At 47.6% G+C, this 19,979-nt stretch overlaps 2 protein-coding genes across 10 annotated transcripts; one reads left to right on the top strand and one right to left on the bottom strand.

Moving 5' to 3' along the window:
- Positions 1–659: 659 nt before the first annotated feature.
- METTL23 (methyltransferase 23, arginine) lies at positions 660–2,753 on the bottom strand. 9 transcript variants are annotated; one of them, XM_072880927.1, is made up of 5 exons: positions 2,203–2,423; positions 1,988–2,092; positions 1,656–1,893; positions 1,197–1,281; positions 660–871 (listed from the first exon to the last, which is right to left on the bottom strand). In XM_072880927.1, exons 1-5 carry the CDS (start codon positions 2,281–2,283, stop codon positions 703–705), a joined length of 678 nt encoding a protein of 225 aa, XP_072737028.1. In that variant the 5' UTR covers positions 2,284–2,423; the 3' UTR covers positions 660–702. The 9 variants fall into 9 exon arrangements, with proteins under 9 accessions (XP_072737028.1, XP_072737029.1, XP_072737033.1 ...); XM_072880928.1 differs by having other exon boundaries at positions 1,656–1,945; positions 2,070–2,092; XM_072880932.1 differs by lacking the exons at positions 1,988–2,092; positions 2,203–2,423 and adding an exon at positions 2,557–2,753 and having other exon boundaries at positions 1,656–1,945.
- A 166-nt stretch (positions 2,754–2,919) lies between these two features.
- JMJD6 (jumonji domain containing 6, arginine demethylase and lysine hydroxylase) lies at positions 2,920–15,560 on the top strand. The gene is made up of 7 exons (XM_072880925.1): positions 2,920–3,169; positions 3,867–4,255; positions 7,238–7,524; positions 8,856–8,991; positions 9,114–9,252; positions 9,919–10,046; positions 11,633–15,560. Exons 1-7 carry the CDS (start codon positions 3,041–3,043, stop codon positions 11,667–11,669), a joined length of 1,245 nt encoding a protein of 414 aa, XP_072737026.1. The 5' UTR covers positions 2,920–3,040; the 3' UTR covers positions 11,670–15,560.
- The last annotated feature ends 4,419 nt before the right edge of the window (positions 15,561–19,979 follow it).

Genomic DNA, 19,979 nt, shown 5'->3' with positions numbered 1-19,979 from the left:
TCAACAGGCTGCTGCTTCATGGTAGCTAATCTTAAAGTGATTTTTTTTTTCTTGATTTGGATACCGAATGAATTGTAACTTCAACCATCACATGTCAAGGGTTATTGTAAATGCCTTGTTAACTTTATGCATGTATGTTAAATGGGAATGGAAACATCTGAATACTTGCAGTCTGGCTTGATTGAGGATTAAAAGTACTTTTCTACAAACTTGAGGAGTTTGTATGTTCCAGGACTGCATGGCTAGTGGCAGTCTACACAGATGAATTTAAAAACAAAGGGGCTGGCTTTTGTATATGAATCTTTGGGAAAGAGCTTCAGTCCTGAGAAACAGATCTTATGGGGATATTTTTTTATCTTGAAAGAGTGCAGTTAACTTTTCATAGCTGAAGTTGTGAATTTAAGTTGGATCTTGTGGATTGTCAGGTTGTTAAGCTATGTTGTCTAGTGGCTTACATAATGGAATTGAGTCTTTGAACTATTACATGGTCTTTGGGGAGGAGCACAAATTTCTCAAAAGCCATAGCTCAATAATTGAACAGCTTTATTTTTACAATGCATGTTTTAAGAATCACTGTTAAGGGGATCTGCTTCCCAAAAAATATGCATGAGGTTTGCTGTAAACAGGACTGTTTTCTGCAGATCCATGCTACAGTGAACAGTTAAGTATTATCTTGTATTGGAACCAACAAGTGGAATAAACTTAAGTACCATCTGATCTTGCTAGTGAGATTATCATCATTTCAATTGTATGTCTTCCTGGTAGAGAAGAGCTGGCCAAGTGCTCTTTGTCTGCACTGAACGAATGTAAGGGAATGTGGATGTTCTTCAGTTTCCATTTGCAGAGCAAAGCTTCAATCGACCAGTCAGCACTGAGGGGAGGAAATACCAGTGTGTTAAAACGTAATCCAAGCTTTTTAACTTCTGCAGCAATTATAGGAGACTGTCACCAAACTTAAATACAGCAGTTCACAAAACAGTTTAACAGTTCTCTCGTCAACAGTAAACTTGTGGTTCTTGGATTATGTTCTGGTTTGGCTGCTTTTGTCTGGTACCCCTAGGATTTACTTGGCTAACTCACAATCTGTGAGGAGCTTCTCTGGAATCAGTGCAGTGGTGCCTCTGAGAAGTTAACACTAAGAGCTAAGACAGGGAGACAGGAATTAAGACTTGAATCTTCAATATGCAAAAGTTTACCTTCGGACTTGATAAGTAGTCCAGAACTGAGCATGTGGATTCTTTTCCAGCAAGAAGTAAACTGTAGTTAAAATATCTTCAAAGTCTGTGTAGTTTGGGGAGATCAAGCAGTCTTGGTTAGTCTCTGGATTCTAGCTATAGTTACATATGCCTGGTTATATGAAATGGTAATTAAAAATCAATACAAAATTAACTAACTGCTTAAGGCCATGCTTCTCAGGCCTCTCATACAGATGCAGTTGACCTACTCCATTTTCTATGCTTTCATATGAATATCACTCTCTGGTGGTATTCATATGATAGCTTAATGCTACAAGTACCCCAAGAACAAGATGTTCAATAGCACAGTATCACCATACAGGCTGTCACCTGATCTCTTGACAGTGTTCCCAGTACTCCTTGGACGTGAAGTCCTTGCAGTTTGTCACAAATCAAAGATACCTGACAGTATTAACATACCTTTGGGGTCAAAAAAGACATCTGATCCTAAAATAATGTCTACAGGAGCAAGTGAGAGCAGCTCTGGAGAGACCCGTCCCCAAGTGAGCCCTATAACAGGTACATGGGGCAGGTCGTTCATCAAGCAGCTTCTCCGACAGTTCTGCAGGCACTGGGGCAGCTCCTCGCTGTCGGACAGGATCACTTCAGCTCCGCACTTGGCAGCCACCACGCCGGGGAGACTCACGCCTGCACCGATCTGAAACCACAACGTGCTCGTGTAGACAGAAGGGGGGACGCCGCCCCTGCAGCTAAAGAGAAGGGGGGTGTCCGGAGGGGCCTGTCAGCGGTACCTCCAGCACTCGCTTGCCGGGCAGGCTTCTCCTGTGGACCCAGAGGTACTGGGCCAGGACCACGGCACAGGGCCACACGTACATGCCGTACTGTGAGTCCAGCACCTGAAACACACCGGGCACAGCGCTGGGCAGGCGGGTCCTGCTCCGCCGCCGAGACGGTCGCACCGACGTCCCGGTTTTACCGCCGTTCCCCCCCGCCCCGCGGGAGGTACCTCGGGGATGCGCAGCGCCAGCGCCGCCGGCCCCTCCGTGAAGCGGTACCGCCGCGCGCCGCCCCGCCGCGGCTCTCCCATGGCCGCGCCGCGCCGCCGCCCAATGGCGGGCGGCCACGTGTGGCACCAGGCCGCGCGGGCCAATCGGCGCCTTCTCCGGGGGTGGCGTCACGCGGAGCGCCGCCGCGGGCGGTGGTGGCGGCGGCCCGGTCGCTCCGCGCGCGGCCCGTCCCGGCGCTCCGAGGGGCCTCCCCCGAGCGTCGCGATTAAACCGGGCCGCTCCCGCCCGCGCCGTCGCCCCGGCGGGGCTGGACGGGCTCGTCCGCACGGGCCGGTGCCGTGAGGGGCACGAACCGGGTGACACGCGGCCGGTTCGCCGCTGTCAGGGGAGCAGCAGGCGCGGAGCGTGAGCCCGCCGGGGGAAGGGGAGAGGCGGCGGAGGGTTCCCGGGGCGACCTCCCCCGAGAGCGGGCGCGGGGCAGCGCGGCCAAGGGCGATCGGCGCCCGCGCTCCCTTCCCGTCGCCCGCAACACCTTCCTTCCCAAGATGGCGGCCCGGCCGCGCCTCTTTTCCGCTTCGGCCAATCGGCGCCGGAGGGCGGGCGAGGCGTGGCGGAAGACAGTGGCGCAGCAAGCCAATGGGAGGGTAGCGGGGGCGGGGCCGCGGCGACAGCGGCGGCAAGGGGGTGAAATTTCTCGAAGGTGCGGCGGCCGGGCCGGGCTGGGGCGAGGCGGGCCGGGGCCGGGGCCGGGCCGGGCGCGGAGCGGAGTCTGGGGCACGCCGGGGGCAGCGGCGGCGGGTGGTGACGGCCCCCAGCGCTGCCGCTAACACCGCCGCCATGAATCATAAGAGCAAGAAGCGGATCCGTGAGGCGAAGCGCAGCGCCCGGCCGGAGCTGAAGGACTCGCTGGACTGGACCCGCCACAACTACTGCGAGACCTTCCCCCTCAGCCCCGCCGCCTGCAAGGTGCGCCCCAGCCGCGGTGACCCCGCCTCGCCTGAGGGGAACGGGGTGGGGAATGGGAAGGCCCTGAGGGGAACGGGGGGGCACGGGGGACTGAGGGGGTCCTGAGGGGATTGGGGAGGCCTGAAGGGAACCGGGGGCTGGGGGAAGTCTGATGGGAACGGGGAAAGGGCCCTTTCTTGAGGCCGGGATTGCCTCAGAGCTGGCGGGGCTCCCTGGGGGTGCCGGGGCGGGGAGGGGGAGGTCAAGCAGCACCCGTGTTTTTGCCTCCCTCCACGTGGCGAGGGGTGCGGGGAGGTCGGCGCCCGTCGGCGTGGGATGGGCACCCTCAGTGCCGGTGCGCCCACGTAATTCCCAGGCGCCTTCCCGGGGTCCCGGGCGCGGCGCGGGGATAAAATGCAGCAGGGGATGTGTTGGGCGAGAGGGCAGGGGTGGCTTCTCCGCCTGGGGAGTTACCTCGGTGGGGAGGAGTGCCAAATGGCTTCGGCCTGCTGGTGTCAGTGATGGGCGCAAGGAGCGGGGCGTGAGAAATAGGACTGCAGCCTCGGGAGCTTAAAATAACACGTAGGCAGCTCGATACCCTCGTGGTGTATGGAGCAAAGTATGAGTGTGAAGCTCCTCCACACTGACTTAGAAAGTGCGGTTCTAGGATGTTAGTCTGTCCTAACATCTGTTCTGTATTCCTCTCTTGGGTTCACAGGATAATGTGGAGAGGGCAGATGCACTCCAGTTAACAGTGGAGGAATTTGTTGAGCGTTATGAAAAACCTTACAAGCCTGTAGTCTTGCTGAATGCTCAGGTGGGCTGGTCTGCCCAAGAGAAGTGGACTCTGGAACGACTGAAACGCAAGTATAGGAACCAGAAGTTCAAGTGTGGGGAGGACAATGACGGTTATTCTGTGAAGATGAAGATGAAATACTACATAGAGTATATGGAAACCACACGTGATGACAGCCCGCTCTACATCTTTGACAGCAGTTATGGAGAGCATCCCAAGCGCAGGAAACTCCTGGAGGACTACAAAGTACCCAAATTCTTCACTGATGATCTGTTTCAGTATGCAGGGGAGAAACGAAGGCCGCCTTACAGGTATAGTACAGTGACAGCAAGATAAAAGTAGGTATTTTCCATGTTGTTAGCTATTCCTAAATAGGTATGATTGTCTTGTATAAAACAAAGTGATAGCTTTACGTCTGCTATTTTGAAATGAGCATACATCTGTAACCCAGAGGGAGGGAAGGGCAGATTTGTGTATCGCAATTTCTGGTTCTGTCACCGGCGTTGCTACAAGTTTATGGGGTTTTTTCTTTTTTTTTAGAGTCAGTTTACCTCACTTCTTAGATTTTGAAAAACTTACATGGTTACTGAAAGTTATGAAGATTAATTTCTTGCTCTGTGTGCCTTCTGGCTTTCAAATTTTAAGTACTTCAGGACTAGCTCCTGGGTTTTGCCCTGGTGGCTTATGTACATAGTGGGATTTTGTTTAATTATGAGTCAGTCCTTTTAAGGTAAAGATCTTAAGCTAGATTACTATGAAGTGTGGAGACTAGTTCTTAGCTCTCCTTCAGATTATTTTGAGAGAGAACAATATTTCACATCCATGTAGTCTTTTCAACTCTTTTTTTGCATCTGATTGAAAAAGGATTGAAATGACACTTCGTTCCTGAAATCAAATGCAAAAACCTTGTATTTGGGCTGTTAGATACAAAAGGGATTTCCATCTATGTTAATGTAACGCTTCATAGCAGTATGAGCATAAGCTGAAAGCTCCTAAGTAATTAGAGTCTTTACAGCCACATTATAATTGTCAGAGAATGCCTTGCCCTTCAAGTGACATGAGGCTGTGATGTGGGTTTTTTAGTGTTTCAGGTTTTTTAATAAAGTAGAACAAGGAATGAATAATGGTCCTCTTCTCTTCTCTGTAATATTTCACGTGTCTGTAGTCCAGTTGTGCTTTTGCAGGACTGAAGCATGAAACTACTTCTATTTAAGATCACTGAAGTAGGTGTTTTTACAGTGTTGTTACAGACCCTTTTTATAATTCGCTCCTAAGAAGAACATACAATGCTGTGATCAAATGCAAAAGCACACCAGATGTAGTCTCTAGTAGAAACTGAATCCGCTTGCAGAACTGGGAATCATTTATCCAAGTTATAGGTAAACCAGGTAATCTGGTTGTGACTGACTTATGTAGATATTTCTTTTCCCTACACCCTCCCCACCTACAGGTACATGCTGAGCTCCTTGCTTGTGATTTTGGTATTCACAATTCTTGTACTTTGTTCTGGAAAATGTGGATTTGTTTGAGGCTGTTACCATTTTTTGAGAGGTGAATGATGCAAGAGAGCACACTGATGCCTCCTGGAGTTAGGGGTTTCATCTAGGTACAGAAATGGATGAAGAGTATCCAGTAGTTTAAGAGCATAATTGAAAATCCAACAGGAAGTGGTGCTTTCTACTATGATCAGGATATGAACTGTACAGATTGACCTCTGGATTGAGAGGTGTCTGATAATAGTGTATAGATCTTAAAGTAAGAACTTCTGCTATTTAGAGCATCTTTATTGGAGTTGCTCCTCTTTGAAATAAAGGCAGTAATTTTTGGAAGCCATTTACTGAAGCAGCTATTTTAGTTTGGGGGGGCAGGTTGGGGTTTGGGTTTTTTGCTTTTAAATTGAAGTTACAGGTTGTGAAGTTTTTAACGGTAAATTTGATGTCTTGTGGCAAACTGGGTTATGTTCATTGTAAATTAAACACCTGGAGGAAGATGCTGGTAAATGATAGTGTTGCTAAATAAGGATTTTAAAATCTTCCCTGTGTGTAGATTCAGGTTATAGTCAGAAAAATGGTATTGAACAGTGCATCTGTGTACCAGACAGATCTTTATGTGTTTAATTTCTTCTGACTTCTTAGTAAAAGCTTTGACTGTTCTGCTTGTGGTTTAATGAGCTTTCCAAGGCTAATATGAATCTAAAGAGTCAATTGACAATAGAAGTGACAAACACCTGCCTATTTACGTTTTTATGGCTCCTTTGTGAAGTAGGAAGAGCACAGCTTGATGACCAAACTTACAGTCCTATGGTTGGTGCTAGCAAGTGATACTTGGAAACCAGCTTAATTTACACCTGCATTGGAAAGAGGAGATGGAGAGCTTGCTGACTTCCGATATTTTCTGAACCTTTGAACTTGTCTTGCTGGGTATTGCCTGCCTGTCAGCCATGCGATGGAGGGGTCTTGTTGGTGCTTTAGTTTCTACCCTCCCTGCTGCCCAATAAACAATTATTGACAATTTTTTTTCCTCTTGACGCCTGGTACTAAGTCACCTCACTTACACTGCTTTATCTGGTATGGCAGATCTTACTGTTCTGTTACAGGGGAAACGAGCAATTGAAGGTGTTGTTGCTGTTAAACATGTGTAGTAGATAAAGTTCTCCATAGGGAGAAATAAACCTTGCAAATGGGGAATGAGAATATACACACCAAATCCTGAATGGTCACTGGAGAATAAGCTCCAACTAGTTAAATGTTAGAATGAAAAGCCTGTTGTAAATGAACAGAAGGCACAGAGGGGGGCCAGGGTTGTGTAACTTTGCTCTGTTCCTTATTTATATTGCCTTTTGTTTGTTCCTCATTGTTCTGCAGTTCTGGATCCATTTGAGTAGCAAATTTTAGAAAAACATAGGATTAGGAGAATCCCCCTGCATAGTAAGAATCCTAATGCAGGCTGTTACGACTTAACCACATTCATAAACCTTGAAATAAGTATATATGTTATTGAAGAACTGTTTATATTCCATAGCTGTATTTTCTTTTAAAACGCTATCTTCACTTTCTTGTCCCAGAGTCATTCCTGTGCCAATTCACGTTGGTTTTTAGGTTAAACCCATGTTGTATCTTTTGCTGTAGTGTGAGCCTAACAGTCTCAAGAAGATAAATTACAGAACTGTAACTACCTTGATTTCTAACTGTATGTGAAATTAACAGCTGTAGTTTTCTGTCTAATGTGAAGAAAAGAGAAGGTAGCTACTTGTTTGCTCTATGACTAAAGGATTTTTTTTTCCTCCCATGCAGATGGTTTGTGATGGGCCCACCTCGTTCTGGAACAGGAATTCACATCGATCCCTTGGGAACTAGTGCGTGGAATGCCTTAGTCCAGGGACATAAGCGTTGGTGCCTGTTCCCTACCAGCACTCCCAGAGAGCTGATCAAAGTGACACGAGAAGAGGGAGGGAACCAGCAGGATGAGGCCATCACTTGGTTCAATGTCATATATCCTAGGACACAGCTTCCCACCTGGCCCCCTGAATTCAAACCCCTGGAAATCTTACAGAAACCAGGCGAGACAGTCTTTGTGCCAGGTATGTACGAATCTCTCCAGTAAGGAATTCTGGGAGAGAAAAGCATATTTTTAACGTTTGTACGTAGTAGAGACCAAGAGAATATTTGTTTTCTTATATGGGCCATCTCTTACAAAATAAACTATTCTGAGCTGTTTCAAAAGGGATATAGTGAGGCGCTCTTTGAGACTATTCAGTTATTTTCTGAATGTCCTGAAACATATATGGCCTGTAGCACAGGATTGCATGTGATACAGATGACAAAACAAATGGGACCTCATTTGCAGCATCACAGGAATGTGATCCTGAACTAAATTGCAGTAATAGGAAACCATCAAGGCATAAAATGATAGAGGTGTTTGAGTATTAGTAACTTCTTAGACAAAAATGTTTGAGTTTATATACACTGTAGGAAATTCATGACTGAATTTTGCAGCCTGGGTAGTCTGACTGCATATGAATTTTTCTTAGCTGTGGAAAAAGAACTACTTAAAGGCACTGACACTTTCCACCCACCTCTCTGTGGTTATGCTTCATCTTGCATTTGAAATCAAAAGCTAAAGAAAGATCTGATAAGGATGCCATTCTCTTCAAGTGGCTGCACATTGTGTGCCTGTTATAACTAGGAGGTGAGGTGGCTAGTGGATAAAGCGGGTGAGTTCAGGGACAAATTCTAACCTCAATCTCGCAGCATTTTTGTGCAGCATGGCCCATAGCTTCTATCCACATTGCTTGTCTCTAACATACAGATGACTTCATGTTTGAAGAGTGCCTTGTGATTGTCTTGGCACTTATTAGTGACTCCTCAGCGTACCTTCTGTTAAGATTTTGTAGCTGTCGGGTTCCATTAAACTGTTTCCTTAGTCTTTTTATGAGGTTATAAGTGGGTTGTAAGAACACCACTGTCTATTTTTATCCTGTGTGGGGAAACAATTTTGCATCTATTTTTAAATGAAAGGTTAGTCTGTAGTCATAAGAACCTTACTAAATCAGCATGGAAAGCGCTCTCCAGCTTAACAGAGAGGGTCTCTGTGCAGTCTGGGTTACAATAGCTCTTGCTGTTAAATAAGCTGTCAGTAGCCAGTGTGTTGCTGTCAAGTCAGGCCTTCAGTACTGTTCGTGAGCTGGATAATTTGGTCAGAGCATTGAGCGGCCCTCTGTAACAAGAATCTGTGAAGCATTGTAGTGAATGCTGAAATAAGACTGAGGAAAGATGACATGGTGGCAAACTCACCTGGGTTTGGAAGATAAGGTCCAATTTCCACCTGTGCTATGGAAAAAGTGCTCACGACTGTTCTTGAACTTGCTTTCTGCTATGTAGCCAGAAATGGTCATTGGTGGTGTATTTCTAGGTGGCTGGTGGCATGTAGTTCTCAATCTTGACACAACTATTGCCATCACGCAAAACTTTGCAAGCTGTACTAACTTCCCTGTGGTGTGGCACAAGACGGTAAGAGGGAGACCCAAATTGTCACGGAAATGGTACAGGTAAGAGACTTAGTAGCTTGCTTTTCATGTTCTCTATTTAAAACAAAACCCCAAAATACCCTATTCATTTACATGCAGTGTTACTGTTCAAAGGCTAACCCTGAAATTTCAACTGTATTTAGGATCCTAAAGCAGGAACATCCTGACTTGGCAGCCTTGGCTGATTCAGTTGACCTGCAGGAATCTACTGGTATTGCTTCCGATAGTTCTAGTGATTCTTCCAGTTCCTCAAGCTCCAGCTCCTCAGATTCCGATTCAGAGGTAATGCTTTTTAATACAGTAGGTGATCCATATCCTGCAACTATATTGTTTTTTTCCATACCTGATCGTGTGTCTTCATCCTAATATTCATGTCTTAGGGAAGAAATTAATAGAAAACAACTAAACAAATCTACGTGGTGGGGGAGCCTGTTGGTCTTAGCAGGTTCTGTTTGCTGGAGCCTCTCTTTATATTGCTAAATGAATTTGGTTTGTTTGATCTATGTTTATATTACATATAAATCTGTCGCTTATTTAGCTAAGCCATGCTTGTGTAAAATGGCTGCAAAATGAGTGTTTTTAAAAATGGGGAGGGGGAACAAGATCCAAAACAGAGACTGTCAGTTATGACGGGGACTCTTCTAGGCACCTAACTGCTTCAGAAGGCACTGAGTCTGCTCTCAGAAAATTAGGTCCTTCTGGGAGCCAAAATGAACATACCAATTGTGTTGCCCCAAACCAGCTTAGTCAGTGATGAAATCTAAGAACATACCTGTGCTTGTCTTTTAAAGCTTAATTTAAAATTTATTTCATGCGTCTAACCTAAAATAGCGTGTTCTTTGAATATTGATTATTCAGGGTTGCTGAGGTAGCTCGTATGGTGAATTCCACAGCACAAACAGTTTACTAGGTTTCTCTGAATTCTGGTCTCATCTCTTCATACTTCAGTGCGACTCTGGCTCTGAGACAGAGGGGATGATGCACCGGAGGAAAAAGAGGAGAACATGCAGCATGATGGGTAACGGTGATACAACTTCCCAGGACGACTGTGTGAGCAAAGAGCGCAGCTCCTCCAGGTGACCCGATGGCAACTGTTGTTTTTAAACAAGCAAAAGACAATACAAGGCAGAGCTGGCAGAGTTACGATAGGGTGATTCATCAGGACAGAAGGATGGAGAGCAAGGGGTCCCTTACAGAATGTAAAGCAGTTGGCCAGTGGTGATATCTTCCCTCCATGATTTATTTTAATTGCTCCAAACTGAAAACTAAGATTCTTGATATTTTTTAAAAATGAGGTTTTTACTTTATTTAATGAACAGTTTTATTACTTTTCCTAGTTGTGTCTTTTAATAGAGAAAGTTTTTGTTTTTGTTTAATGGGAGAGGTGGAATAGTTTAACTGTGCTCTTCAGAGAGCACAAATGAGTAGTAAACAGTTAAAGATGAGGAATGATCAGGCAAGACTCAGGTTTCAATGCCTTGTTGTCCAAAGGGAAACCATTCAAGTATTTGTATGTTTTCTTTTATTGTTGCCTGGATTACTTCAATTTGGCCCACTGTTTTATCTGTTAAAGGCAAAATTAATCCCAAATTTTTGTGTTTACCTATTCAAAAAAGGAAAAAGAGCAAGTTTCTAGTCAGTCCGAAAGGATGGAAAGTTAATATTGCAGAACCAAGAATAGATACTGCTTAGGGTAAAGTTCCTGAGGAAGGAAGCTCTCTGGACTTGCCAGGTTAAAAACAGTGAAACACTGGGCATCTGGGAGTGTACTGCAGGGAGGAACTTAGAAATTCTTTGCTAAATCACGCATTTTTCTCATATAGCAGAGGCTTGCCAAAATTCTTAAGCAAACTCCTTGCAGTTTGGTTAACTGATGCTGCTGTATTAGCTGCCTGCCTGTGTTAGGGTGCTGTCTAGTTACGGAGCTGTTGGATACTCCAGGTTTAGCATGGATGCAAGTGCTGTGGTGACTTACTGTGTGGCCTGCTAAAGGTGTGCAGTAGTAATTTACCTGAGGAGGTCCATATTGCCTGTATCACGCCTGACTTCCTGGTGTAGGGTACTGCCTAAAGACCTGTTTGCTCCTGTACGTGTTGCCATTTATCTTGCTGTGATATCTCGCAGCCATTTATCTTGCTGACTGCTTATTTTGCCCTAGAGGTTTTAACAGTTTGTTAAGACATTGTCAAATCCCATTTCAGCAGCCAGTGTGACTTCAGGCAGGGAATGAGCAGCAGGAGATAACAAACTTTAATGTAGACCCTGCTTTTTAAAAAAAAAAAAGCTGTAAAAATGCAGAGCACACATATAGATCTGTTCTTCTGAAAATCCTGTGCATTTTTCAGTTGTTTGCACCTCAAATTTTGAAATGAATACCTTAAATATTTAAAACTAGCACGTTGCCTAGAACACTTGCTTTCCAGGTTTCACTGTTCTTCCTCCTGTATGTTGATCGTTTCACTCTGTGAGGATGGGTGGGCTTTCTGCTCCAGCTGTGTGATGGATTAGTTGATAGAAACAGTTCCAAACATAAAATCTTACATAGCTTGTACAATTCTGTAGGAAGAATAAGCATACAATTAACCTGCATGCTGCAATCTTTTGTCCTGATATGAGGGGAAATGCTATAGTTGTTGACAGGCAGTTGTACTTTTTTTGACAGGATTAGGGAATCTTGTGGAGGCCGCAGCTACCCCTGAGAGATAACAACACCCACCTAGAGGCAGCTGCCGATCGAAGCTCCATTAGCAGCCAGCCAGCTCTGTTCTACCCCCTTCTGCTTCTATTTCTCACAGTCCTTAAGTTTTTGTCACTCTTCCTCGATCCAGACATCCATCTTCATTATGTGCTGTCGAAGGTTGGCTCCTTAATAACTTCTAGGGGAATGCCCCGACTCTACATTATTGTGCAATGCTTTGTCCCCTCTGCGCCCCAAGTGAGTGCACTAATAACCCAGCTTTGGGTAAGGACACGCCAAGTATTTAATGGTTCACGTAACTGGCAAGGAAGACGACGGTCAGTTTTTAAAGAACTCTTTTTAAAACCAGCAGGTAAATGTAAAAACCTGCCTTGCTTTGACACTGTCATATGTTTACATGTTGTCCTGTACACTTGAGGAAAGGAACACCAGCCCTTTTGGCCTATCTAAACGTCCGGCGGATCTCGCACCAGAATTTCAGGAGGGGAAGGTGGTATGAATGCTCCAAACACTGAAGCAACTTCAGCGGAGGTGACCACCGACCTGAAGCATCTTTCGTGGTCTTAATCTACATGCATACATCTAAGGTGGAACACCTTAACCAGCAACAGTCCATTTACTTTTGCTCTGTGTCTGTTATGATGACTGGTAACAAAGATGCACTAGCACCTTGTGATAGGAAGCTCGATGAAGCAGGAGAATCCTGGAGTTTCTTGCACAGCAAAAACCATGGGGGGAAAGTCAGCATTTGCCAGTAATTACAATCCTTTAGGTGCAGGCGTGATGTTTAGCACTAGGCAACAACTCACAAAGTCTGACTCTTGTAACAACAGTTGCTGGGCTTTAAATACCAAGCAGTGATAGGGCCGTGGGCTCGTTCAGGCCAGTGCAGTTCGCATACCCAAATGGCTTTTCTTTGAGGTTATGGGTTCAGACGTTTCCGGAACTTGCGGTGCCAATTTTAAAGGACTGGGAGGGGGACATATTGTTGTTTTATGCTTTTTAAAAATGCAATGTGTTGCTTAAGTCTGTGTAGGTGCATTTGTATTATGCTGGGTAAAGCTCTCATCCCCAAGGGATCTGTTGGAGCTGCCGTTTTTTTTAGCAGGGGCTTGTGCTGGTAGTGTCAGCGAAGAGGTCGGTCTGGCTGAAGCTGTGCTGCAAGGAAATGATCCTTCTTCTCTATCTGAACAGCATAGCCAGAAGCTAGCCGGGTTGGGGTGCTTCCTTGGGTGCTCTCCTGAGACCTAGGAGGTGGGTATTAGATCTCACTTCAGCCATTCTTCTTTGGGAGAGGAAACTTGAAAGCAGAAGTGGTGTGCGTGTAGTAAACATGCAATAATGCCCAGGCACTGGTAGCAGAATTAAAAAGCAGATTGGCAGCCTTAACTGTGACTTTCTTATACGTGTTGGGTTTGATGGAGCCCAGAACATTGCTTGTCTGGGTTTTCTGATCTTTTTTTTTAACCTTGTCTCTTCCTATTTAAACGCTCTCTCCCTTCTTGGAGACCAGGCAATATCCTGTTGTACGAGGGAATCCTAAATATGTTTGTCAGGATCTCTGTTTCTGAATCTTCTGTGCCAGTCACTTTGTGTAGGAGCAGCATGGTGGTGGAAAAATGGAGAGGGGGAGGGGTTTTGGTACACTCCTTAGCTGTCCAGACTCCTGAATTTCCTGTGATAGCCAGGCATAAGTGAGCACGCTTGCTCTGTAGACTGCTGCAGATTCTTCCACAAGATTACTTCATTTCAAAAAAAACTTCTCAATCTCCTGGCATTTCTGGCCAAGGTTGCCTTTTTTCCTGCCCGGTTGAACAGCCTGGGAGCCTGCACAATCTGTATGTCTTCTCGGACAGAGCAGGCTGCAGCTGCTGCCTTTTGGAAGAATGTGGGGGCCTGGAGAGGTGAAGGCTCAGAAGTCTCAGCTCTGTCACTGTGAGAAGAGCCCTTAGAGAACTGTCCACTGCCTTCTTTGGTGGCTTGACAGTTAGTATGTCAGTAAGATGGCTTATGCTGTAGCTTGCAATTGCATTTGGCATGCACGGTTAAGTTTCGCAGTCTTAAAATCTTACATGTGCGTGAAGGCCTGATCACTGTGCCAGGAAAGCCACACCTCTACCACCAGAAGCAGAGTGGGAAGATCCAGAGTGCAGAGTGTTCTTCCGTGCCTGTGAACTCTTCCATGGAGTGAAATAAAACAATTTCAGATTGAAGCCTGTGTTCGTTTGACACCCCTTGCAGAAAAGCAGTGTCTTTGAAATGGACTGCAGGCATCGTGATACCAGCAATGCTATACTGACTTCTCCACAAGGCACTTTCTGATATGAAACAAAGGTGTGTCTGTTTAGGCTACCTGGGAATTGGGACTCCTGGGATCTCTGATTCTTCTGCTTACAGGCTCTTGCCTCAGCTGAATTGGTGAGCTTTGTTTCAGTAGATGAGGAAAATACCTACCTCACAGGGGTGTTGTGAGGCTGAAATGTAATTACTGTGTAAGATGCTTTGAAGTCGTCCTCCCACAAAAAGTGTTCCAGACATCCTAAGCAACCTGAGACTTCCTAACCTGGCATTAGCTTTTTGTAGCAGAAAACATTGGGGATGTTGTTCAGCGCTCTTGGCCACGTGGTGTTCTGTGGTGGCCCTTCCAGAATTGCTGTGTGGTGCATAAATTGTAGCAGAACAAGGCTTTTTGTTTTCACCAGAGTTTAACTGTTGGCATTTTGTGGCCTGCTCTAAACAGGAGGTCCTGCTAGATTGGGATTTTTTTTAAATAGGACTAGAATAAACTATCTCTCATCAGGGAGTCAGCTTCACTGGCCTTACAGGAATAGGGGGAGCTGGTGCTTCCCAGGCCCTCGTTCCAGGTTGGGTGAATGAGGAATAAAGTTAAAAACTGTGCTCCCCTTGTGCCTAGCTCCATGCTTCTGGGAGGCTGACTGGGGAGAGTGGGTTTTGTGCTCTCACTTCCCCAGGCTTGTGCTTCTTGGGGCATCCATGTCTCTTGTTCTGACCCCACTGCTTTTGTGTACTGTGAGCCCCTGGATATAGCAGGCTGCTGTGGTCCAGCACCCAGACCCGGTGGGCCCCTCGTTTCCTTGAGCCCCAAAGCAGCAGCGCTGCTCTGCCTCAGCCCCTGCCGGCACTTTGTCAGCCCGGTGGTGCTTTGTGGGCAGCCTTGTTCTGCAGGAATAGGCATAGGGAGCCACGTGCTGGGTTTGGACTGTGGGATTCCCGATTGTAATGTGCGTATCAGTGTCATTGTCCTGCCCTCTCTGGCGAAAGGTAAAGGGATTTGTGAGCTCTGGCCGTGCTTCTGAGTCTGGTAACCAATACGGGCTTGTCTGCTATGACACTTCAGGAGTAAATGAATAAATACCCCGTCAGATCTGTAGATGTGAACAACAGGCGCGCTGATCTCAGCACCTGTTCTCTGCACAAGTGCTGCGGGAGCAGGTGACGCCGAGGAAGCACTGGCATACCTTCCTCCCCTTTCCAGCTTGGGTACGATGGCTCCAGTTTGTCTTCTCAGTTACATTAAGCCTTTCCAAATGCTTAGAAGAAAGACAGCAACCTCTTTCATAATTAACCTAGACCCTTTTCCTCCCTGAATCCCCAGCCGTCGTGGGGCAGGAAGCAAGACCGTTGACTGAATCAAATCTGAAACGCCTGTGTGGGCTAATTGTAATGGGAGGTTTTTGGCATCCCCCTTGCAAAGGGGGGAAGGAAAGAGCGTACTGATTCGTTTGACAGTCACACTGTCAGCTCCAAGCCCTGCCACTGCTGTTAGCTGCTTTTATCAACCCATCCAGCAGAGCTGGGATACTTTTATTGTCTTGTTTGGATGATTGTGGTTTTGCTTTTTATTTTAAATAAAATCAATTATTTTGCATTACCCTGTTGGCTAGTCACTTTTTTCATATCATGATCTGAAAAAAAACTACAGGTGTGCACCTCTGTTTCCCAAAGTACCGTAGTATGCTAAATGGTGTTCAGGTAATAGCTATGGGGGTGCTTTGGGGACTTTCTCTAGCTCTCCCGCACGTGATTAGTACGTCTGTATGGTGAGGTGTGTTTTGGAAGCTGCTGGGGCTGTGGTGCCTTTGGGAGAAGGCTGGTGTCAGTAGCTTTGTTACCAGGCTGTAAGGTGTGCTTTTTGCCCCTTCCCCATCCTCCCCGGGCTGTATTACAAGAAGCCTTGTGTTGCATCTCTCTTGCCACCTCACACTGGTGAGAGGGGGTTTCATCTTCCAGGTGTCGCATGCTGCTTTCAGCTTAGCTTCTAGATAAGACACACAGTGCAGAGAGTCGCTGTGGAAGGGCTGGACTCCAAGCAGAGAGCTGACCAACCTTCCACCCCATACCCGGGGGTTCAGGGAGAGCGCTGCCTCCAAGGGCGCTCCGGTGTGTCTGAAGCTGCTTCTTAACGAATTTGGCTATGTAGTGGAACAAGGATTGGAAAAGTGGAAAAACTTGTATATTTTGTTAGTGAGCTTTGTTGAAACCAGTAACTGTAGGTAAATAAGCTGAAGTGGAGTGTGGGACAGCAGCCTGGAGGCTTTTGAAATATTTATATGAATGTATTGTAGAATGAAACTCCTTGAAGAGTAAATGGTTTTGTGGAGACAGCAAGTTTGCCAATTTCTGCATAAACCTGTGTCCTTCCTTTCCCAAACTGATGTAAACACTCTTCTTGATTACTGTCACCTATAAAACCAATGTTTTTTTCTCCTTTCCAATTGCTCTGCAGAAGATCTCTCCCCGTGCCCTGTTCACATCCTCTGTTAGATGCTGTCTAGCTCAATGCAGCCAGGCAGTCACAATTAGCAAATGAGCCCCTGCTCTCCCTGTGGGCACTCTGGGCATGTTGTGCTTGGCGTTTAACAAGACCCAACTCCAGAAAATGGTGTGAATTGTGGTGGCTGAAAGCAATGTAGAGCCATTGTAGAAACGCTTTTATAACATATCTCCTTCTGCTTTTCATTCCCAAGAGAGATGATTTTGTGTGCTCCCAGCTTTAAGATGATCCCATTGTTCTTCCTGATTTGCAGGTACTACTGGTACCTCCTTCAGTGCCTCTGTGGCCTTGCAATCAGGACTCGATTTATTTTTATTCCTCTGATTTATCTACCTGTCTTCCTTCTTGTGACAATTGCAACCTAATGCCTCATTTCAACAAGGAGGATGGCATACTGATTTTTTTAATTGCTAGCGGGGAGCCAACAGGACAAGGCTACCTGAGTGGGAATGTGGGGGTTGGATTGTCTACACTGTACCCATGCTGATGTTCTTGCTCCTTTCCTCCAGTTTGATGTAAAAGCAAATAACTACTGCTCTTTCTTTTGTGGTAGTTAGAAAGCAAGTCACAAAGAGAACAGGGCTGCATTCCTACTTGAGCGTTAGCCACGGCACTAAGCAGCTACATGTTTTAAGACTGGTTTGGGGCTAAACTAGTATGCTTGCAGAATCTTTTCAAGGCATGTAAAGACTCCTCTGTGGGACTGCACCTCCTCTGTTTCTGGAGAGGTGTAAATTGAGGCAGGTAGAGATGACTGGAAATGTGTTCAAAAGGAAATAATCATTCCGTGTCCCTTCTGGTTTGAGAGCTGGCGGCTCCCACCTGTATGTGATGCTGTAACAGTTGTGTGTCCTCTTGTTTAACAGAAGGACCCGAAACTGGGGGGCTGCCACCGCAGCGAGCGTCTGTGCAGCCTGCCGGGAGGAGCAGCAGCCGGTCCAGCTGTGTCCCAGCTGTGCAAGCAGGGAAGGCGTACCAGGGCTGGAGGAGAATTTCAGAAGGATTGCTTTTCTGATGCAGCGCTGCCTTGTTTAGACCTAAGGCTGCATCTCTTCTCAGCTGTTCTGCTGCAGTCGGGACTGGACTGGCTGCCAGTATCCATGAGCTTTTGGTTCACTCGTAGGACTTTGAGCTTGTATCAGCTTGCCTTCAAGGGCAAGGCCAATCGTACAGCTGGTTCAAAACTTGGAAGATCATCAACAGCAACTCGGAGCCTGCCCTAGCTCAGGGATTAGACTAGAAAAGGAGTTTTAACATGGTGGAAGAAGAGCTGTACTGGGTGAGACCAGAGGCCTAGCTAGCAGAGGGGTTAGTAATGGGAGCTGAGGGAGAAGGTACAGAAACAAGCACTCACAAGAGACCTCTTTGGTAGGATCATCCCTTTCAGTGGGAGCAAGGTATGGCCATACCCACCCTTGTGCTGGCTCGGACCTCTTGGTGAGCTGAACTCTTCTTGTGGTGTTCAGTTTTCTGCCACTCGTGAATTGAACCAGCCCTCTGAGCATCACTGCAGCATCCGGGCTAGCACACAGCCGGGAGTGATAAAGCAAATGAACAGCCAGCCTGATAGGTTAGTGACGTCCAAGCCTGTGTCAGCTGGAGAACAGGGCAAGTACAGTGACATTTCCTGGGATAGCTTCTAATTTCGGGCATCAACGCGGAGAGGATTGCTGTTGCCATTCTTTGCAAGGAAAAAGTGGTATCTGTGACTGGGGCTTGCAGAAGGGATCTGAGTTTGGACCAGTTATCGGACCAGTTATCAGACCAGTCTGTGCTCAAGCTTCACATGAGGGGAAATGGGTTCTTGGAGAACCTGGGAACACAGAATCATCTGTCTGGAACAGGCACTGTCTGAAGTCGCTAAGGTCTGTGCAAACCAGCAGCTGCTGCTTTCCCTGCTAGAAACCAGCATGGATCTGCTCACCTCACTTCACAGGGTCTTGTCGACCCATGCTTGGGTTACAGCTGTGGTGGAGAGAGGGGTATTGAAACTCGGCTTGCTTCAGCCCGCTTTCTTGCTTTGGGTGGGAGGGGTGCATCTGTGTAAGCAGAGGACCTCGGAACAGCTACTGCCTGCACAGTTCACCTGCTGTGGGAGAAAGTAAGAACGTGCAAGGTGGTAAATCAGGTCTTTTTTGTGCCTACGGAAAGCTCTCCCGGCTGTTGAGCACATTATACCCGGCAGACCGGGAGCAGTGCCGACCGTAGCGGCCTGGGCTGCAGGGAGCCAACCGAGCTAAATCCCTCTTGCAGGCAGATTTGCAGCACAGCATTTTCCGTGGCAGGGGATGCTCCTCGGAGCAGTTGTCACCGCGACTCCCCTGAATCCCGCTTTGTTGGTGAAGCTCTTCAGCTGTTACCCAGCCCTTTGCTCCCCCCGCTGCGGCCCGGAGCTGACAGCCCTGTAAAAGCAGCTTTTGTGCGGGGCCGGGGCTCTCTCTGCGAGCCGTTTCCCCGCCAGCCCCTTCCCTGGCCGCAGCCGGTGCAGAGCTGCTCTCCTCCCATGAGAGGGCAGCGTGCTCATTCGGCGTCCCCGCTCCGGGGTGCCCGCGGCACGGCTGGCACCCGCGGCTTCAGCCCGGCCCCGGCCTGGGCCGGGGATGCCGTACCCGAGGAGGATTGCCCTCCCCGAGCCCCCCTTGCCAGCAGTCTCTGTGCAGAGGCTGCGACAGCCCCTCTGCAGCTCGTCTCTCCCAGAGCTGGCGGGCAGGAGCGGGGCAGGGATCCCTGGCTGGGAGCCTGCCTGGCTGACCTGGCGCGTGAATCCATCCCCTCCTGTCCCAGAGCGTGCGGCTGCATGGTGGGAGCCAGAGGCGTTAATCTTGCTGTTGGGTTGCAGTCCCCCCTCTTGAGTTTTGGAGAGACTCGGTGACAGCCATCCTTTGGGAGTCCAGCCCAGGCGGCTGTGACACCAGCCCAGCTCCAGGGAGGCACAAGAGAGTTACCACCAGCTTCCATGGGCCACCTGCTCTGCTGGACATCAGGTTTTCCCATCTACCTTGGCAGTGCAGAGAGACAGAGCATGTTTTTATGAGTGAGTTGATGGGAGAACCATGCAGATAACCTCTGTCCCTCCCAGTGGGAGCCTTGCTGCATCAGGGCAAGTTTACTTTGTCCAGTTACCTCTGGAGAGCCACGGAGGGGACAAGAGGATATCACACGGGACCTGCTGGGCCTGGTTTCTGCTCAGGGGATCACCCCCATCAGATCGGATCATATTCTGCAGGTGAGCCTAGCTCTCACCCCACGTCTGGACATGGGGAGCTGAGCCCTGTTGCTGATTCTGCCACCTCGTTACTGTATGAAGTTAGCTCTGTTAGAGCAGCTGTCCTTGCAGATGTGTCCTTGATGCTCCTGGCTGTTCCTCTCAAGACGGGGAGTGTTGTTTTTCAGAGATGTCTGAGCCCTATAGTTCTCACGACTCCTACGAGTGCGGCAGGTTCCAGCAACCTGACAGTGAATCACTGCAGGTCCAAAGGCAGAAGCCGCTAATGGTCGTCTCTGGCTGTAGCTCCT

The sequence above is a fragment of the Ciconia boyciana genome, chromosome 16 (genome assembly GCF_034638445.1).
Source record: "Ciconia boyciana chromosome 16, ASM3463844v1, whole genome shotgun sequence".
In the NCBI taxonomy this organism is placed as follows: Eukaryota; Metazoa; Chordata; class Aves; order Ciconiiformes; family Ciconiidae; genus Ciconia; species Ciconia boyciana.
The sequence above is the reverse complement of the archived record's forward strand: the minus strand, read 5'-3'. Positions and strand labels throughout refer to the sequence as shown.

Bases quoted from the DNA above. Each gene is read 5' to 3' on its own strand.
- METTL23 (XM_072880935.1), bottom strand. From the start codon at position 2,283: ATGGGAGAGCCGCGGCGGGGCGGCGCGCGGCGGTACCGCTTCACGGAG. The intron at 1,282-1,655 runs GTATGTTAATAC...CAAACTACACAG, and splicing joins TGTCTTTTTTGACCCCAAAG to ACTTTGAAGATATTTTAACT. The intron at 872-1,196 runs GTAAACTTTTGC...TCCTCCCCTCAG, and splicing joins ACTACTTATCAAGTCCGAAG to TGCTGACTGGTCGATTGAAG.
- JMJD6 (XM_072880925.1), top strand. From the start codon at position 3,041: ATGAATCATAAGAGCAAGAAGCGGATCCGTGAGGCGAAGCGCAGCGCC. The intron at 8,992-9,113 runs GTAAGAGACTTA...AACTGTATTTAG, and splicing joins TTGTCACGGAAATGGTACAG to GATCCTAAAGCAGGAACATC. The intron at 9,253-9,918 runs GTAATGCTTTTT...TTCATACTTCAG, and splicing joins CCTCAGATTCCGATTCAGAG to TGCGACTCTGGCTCTGAGAC.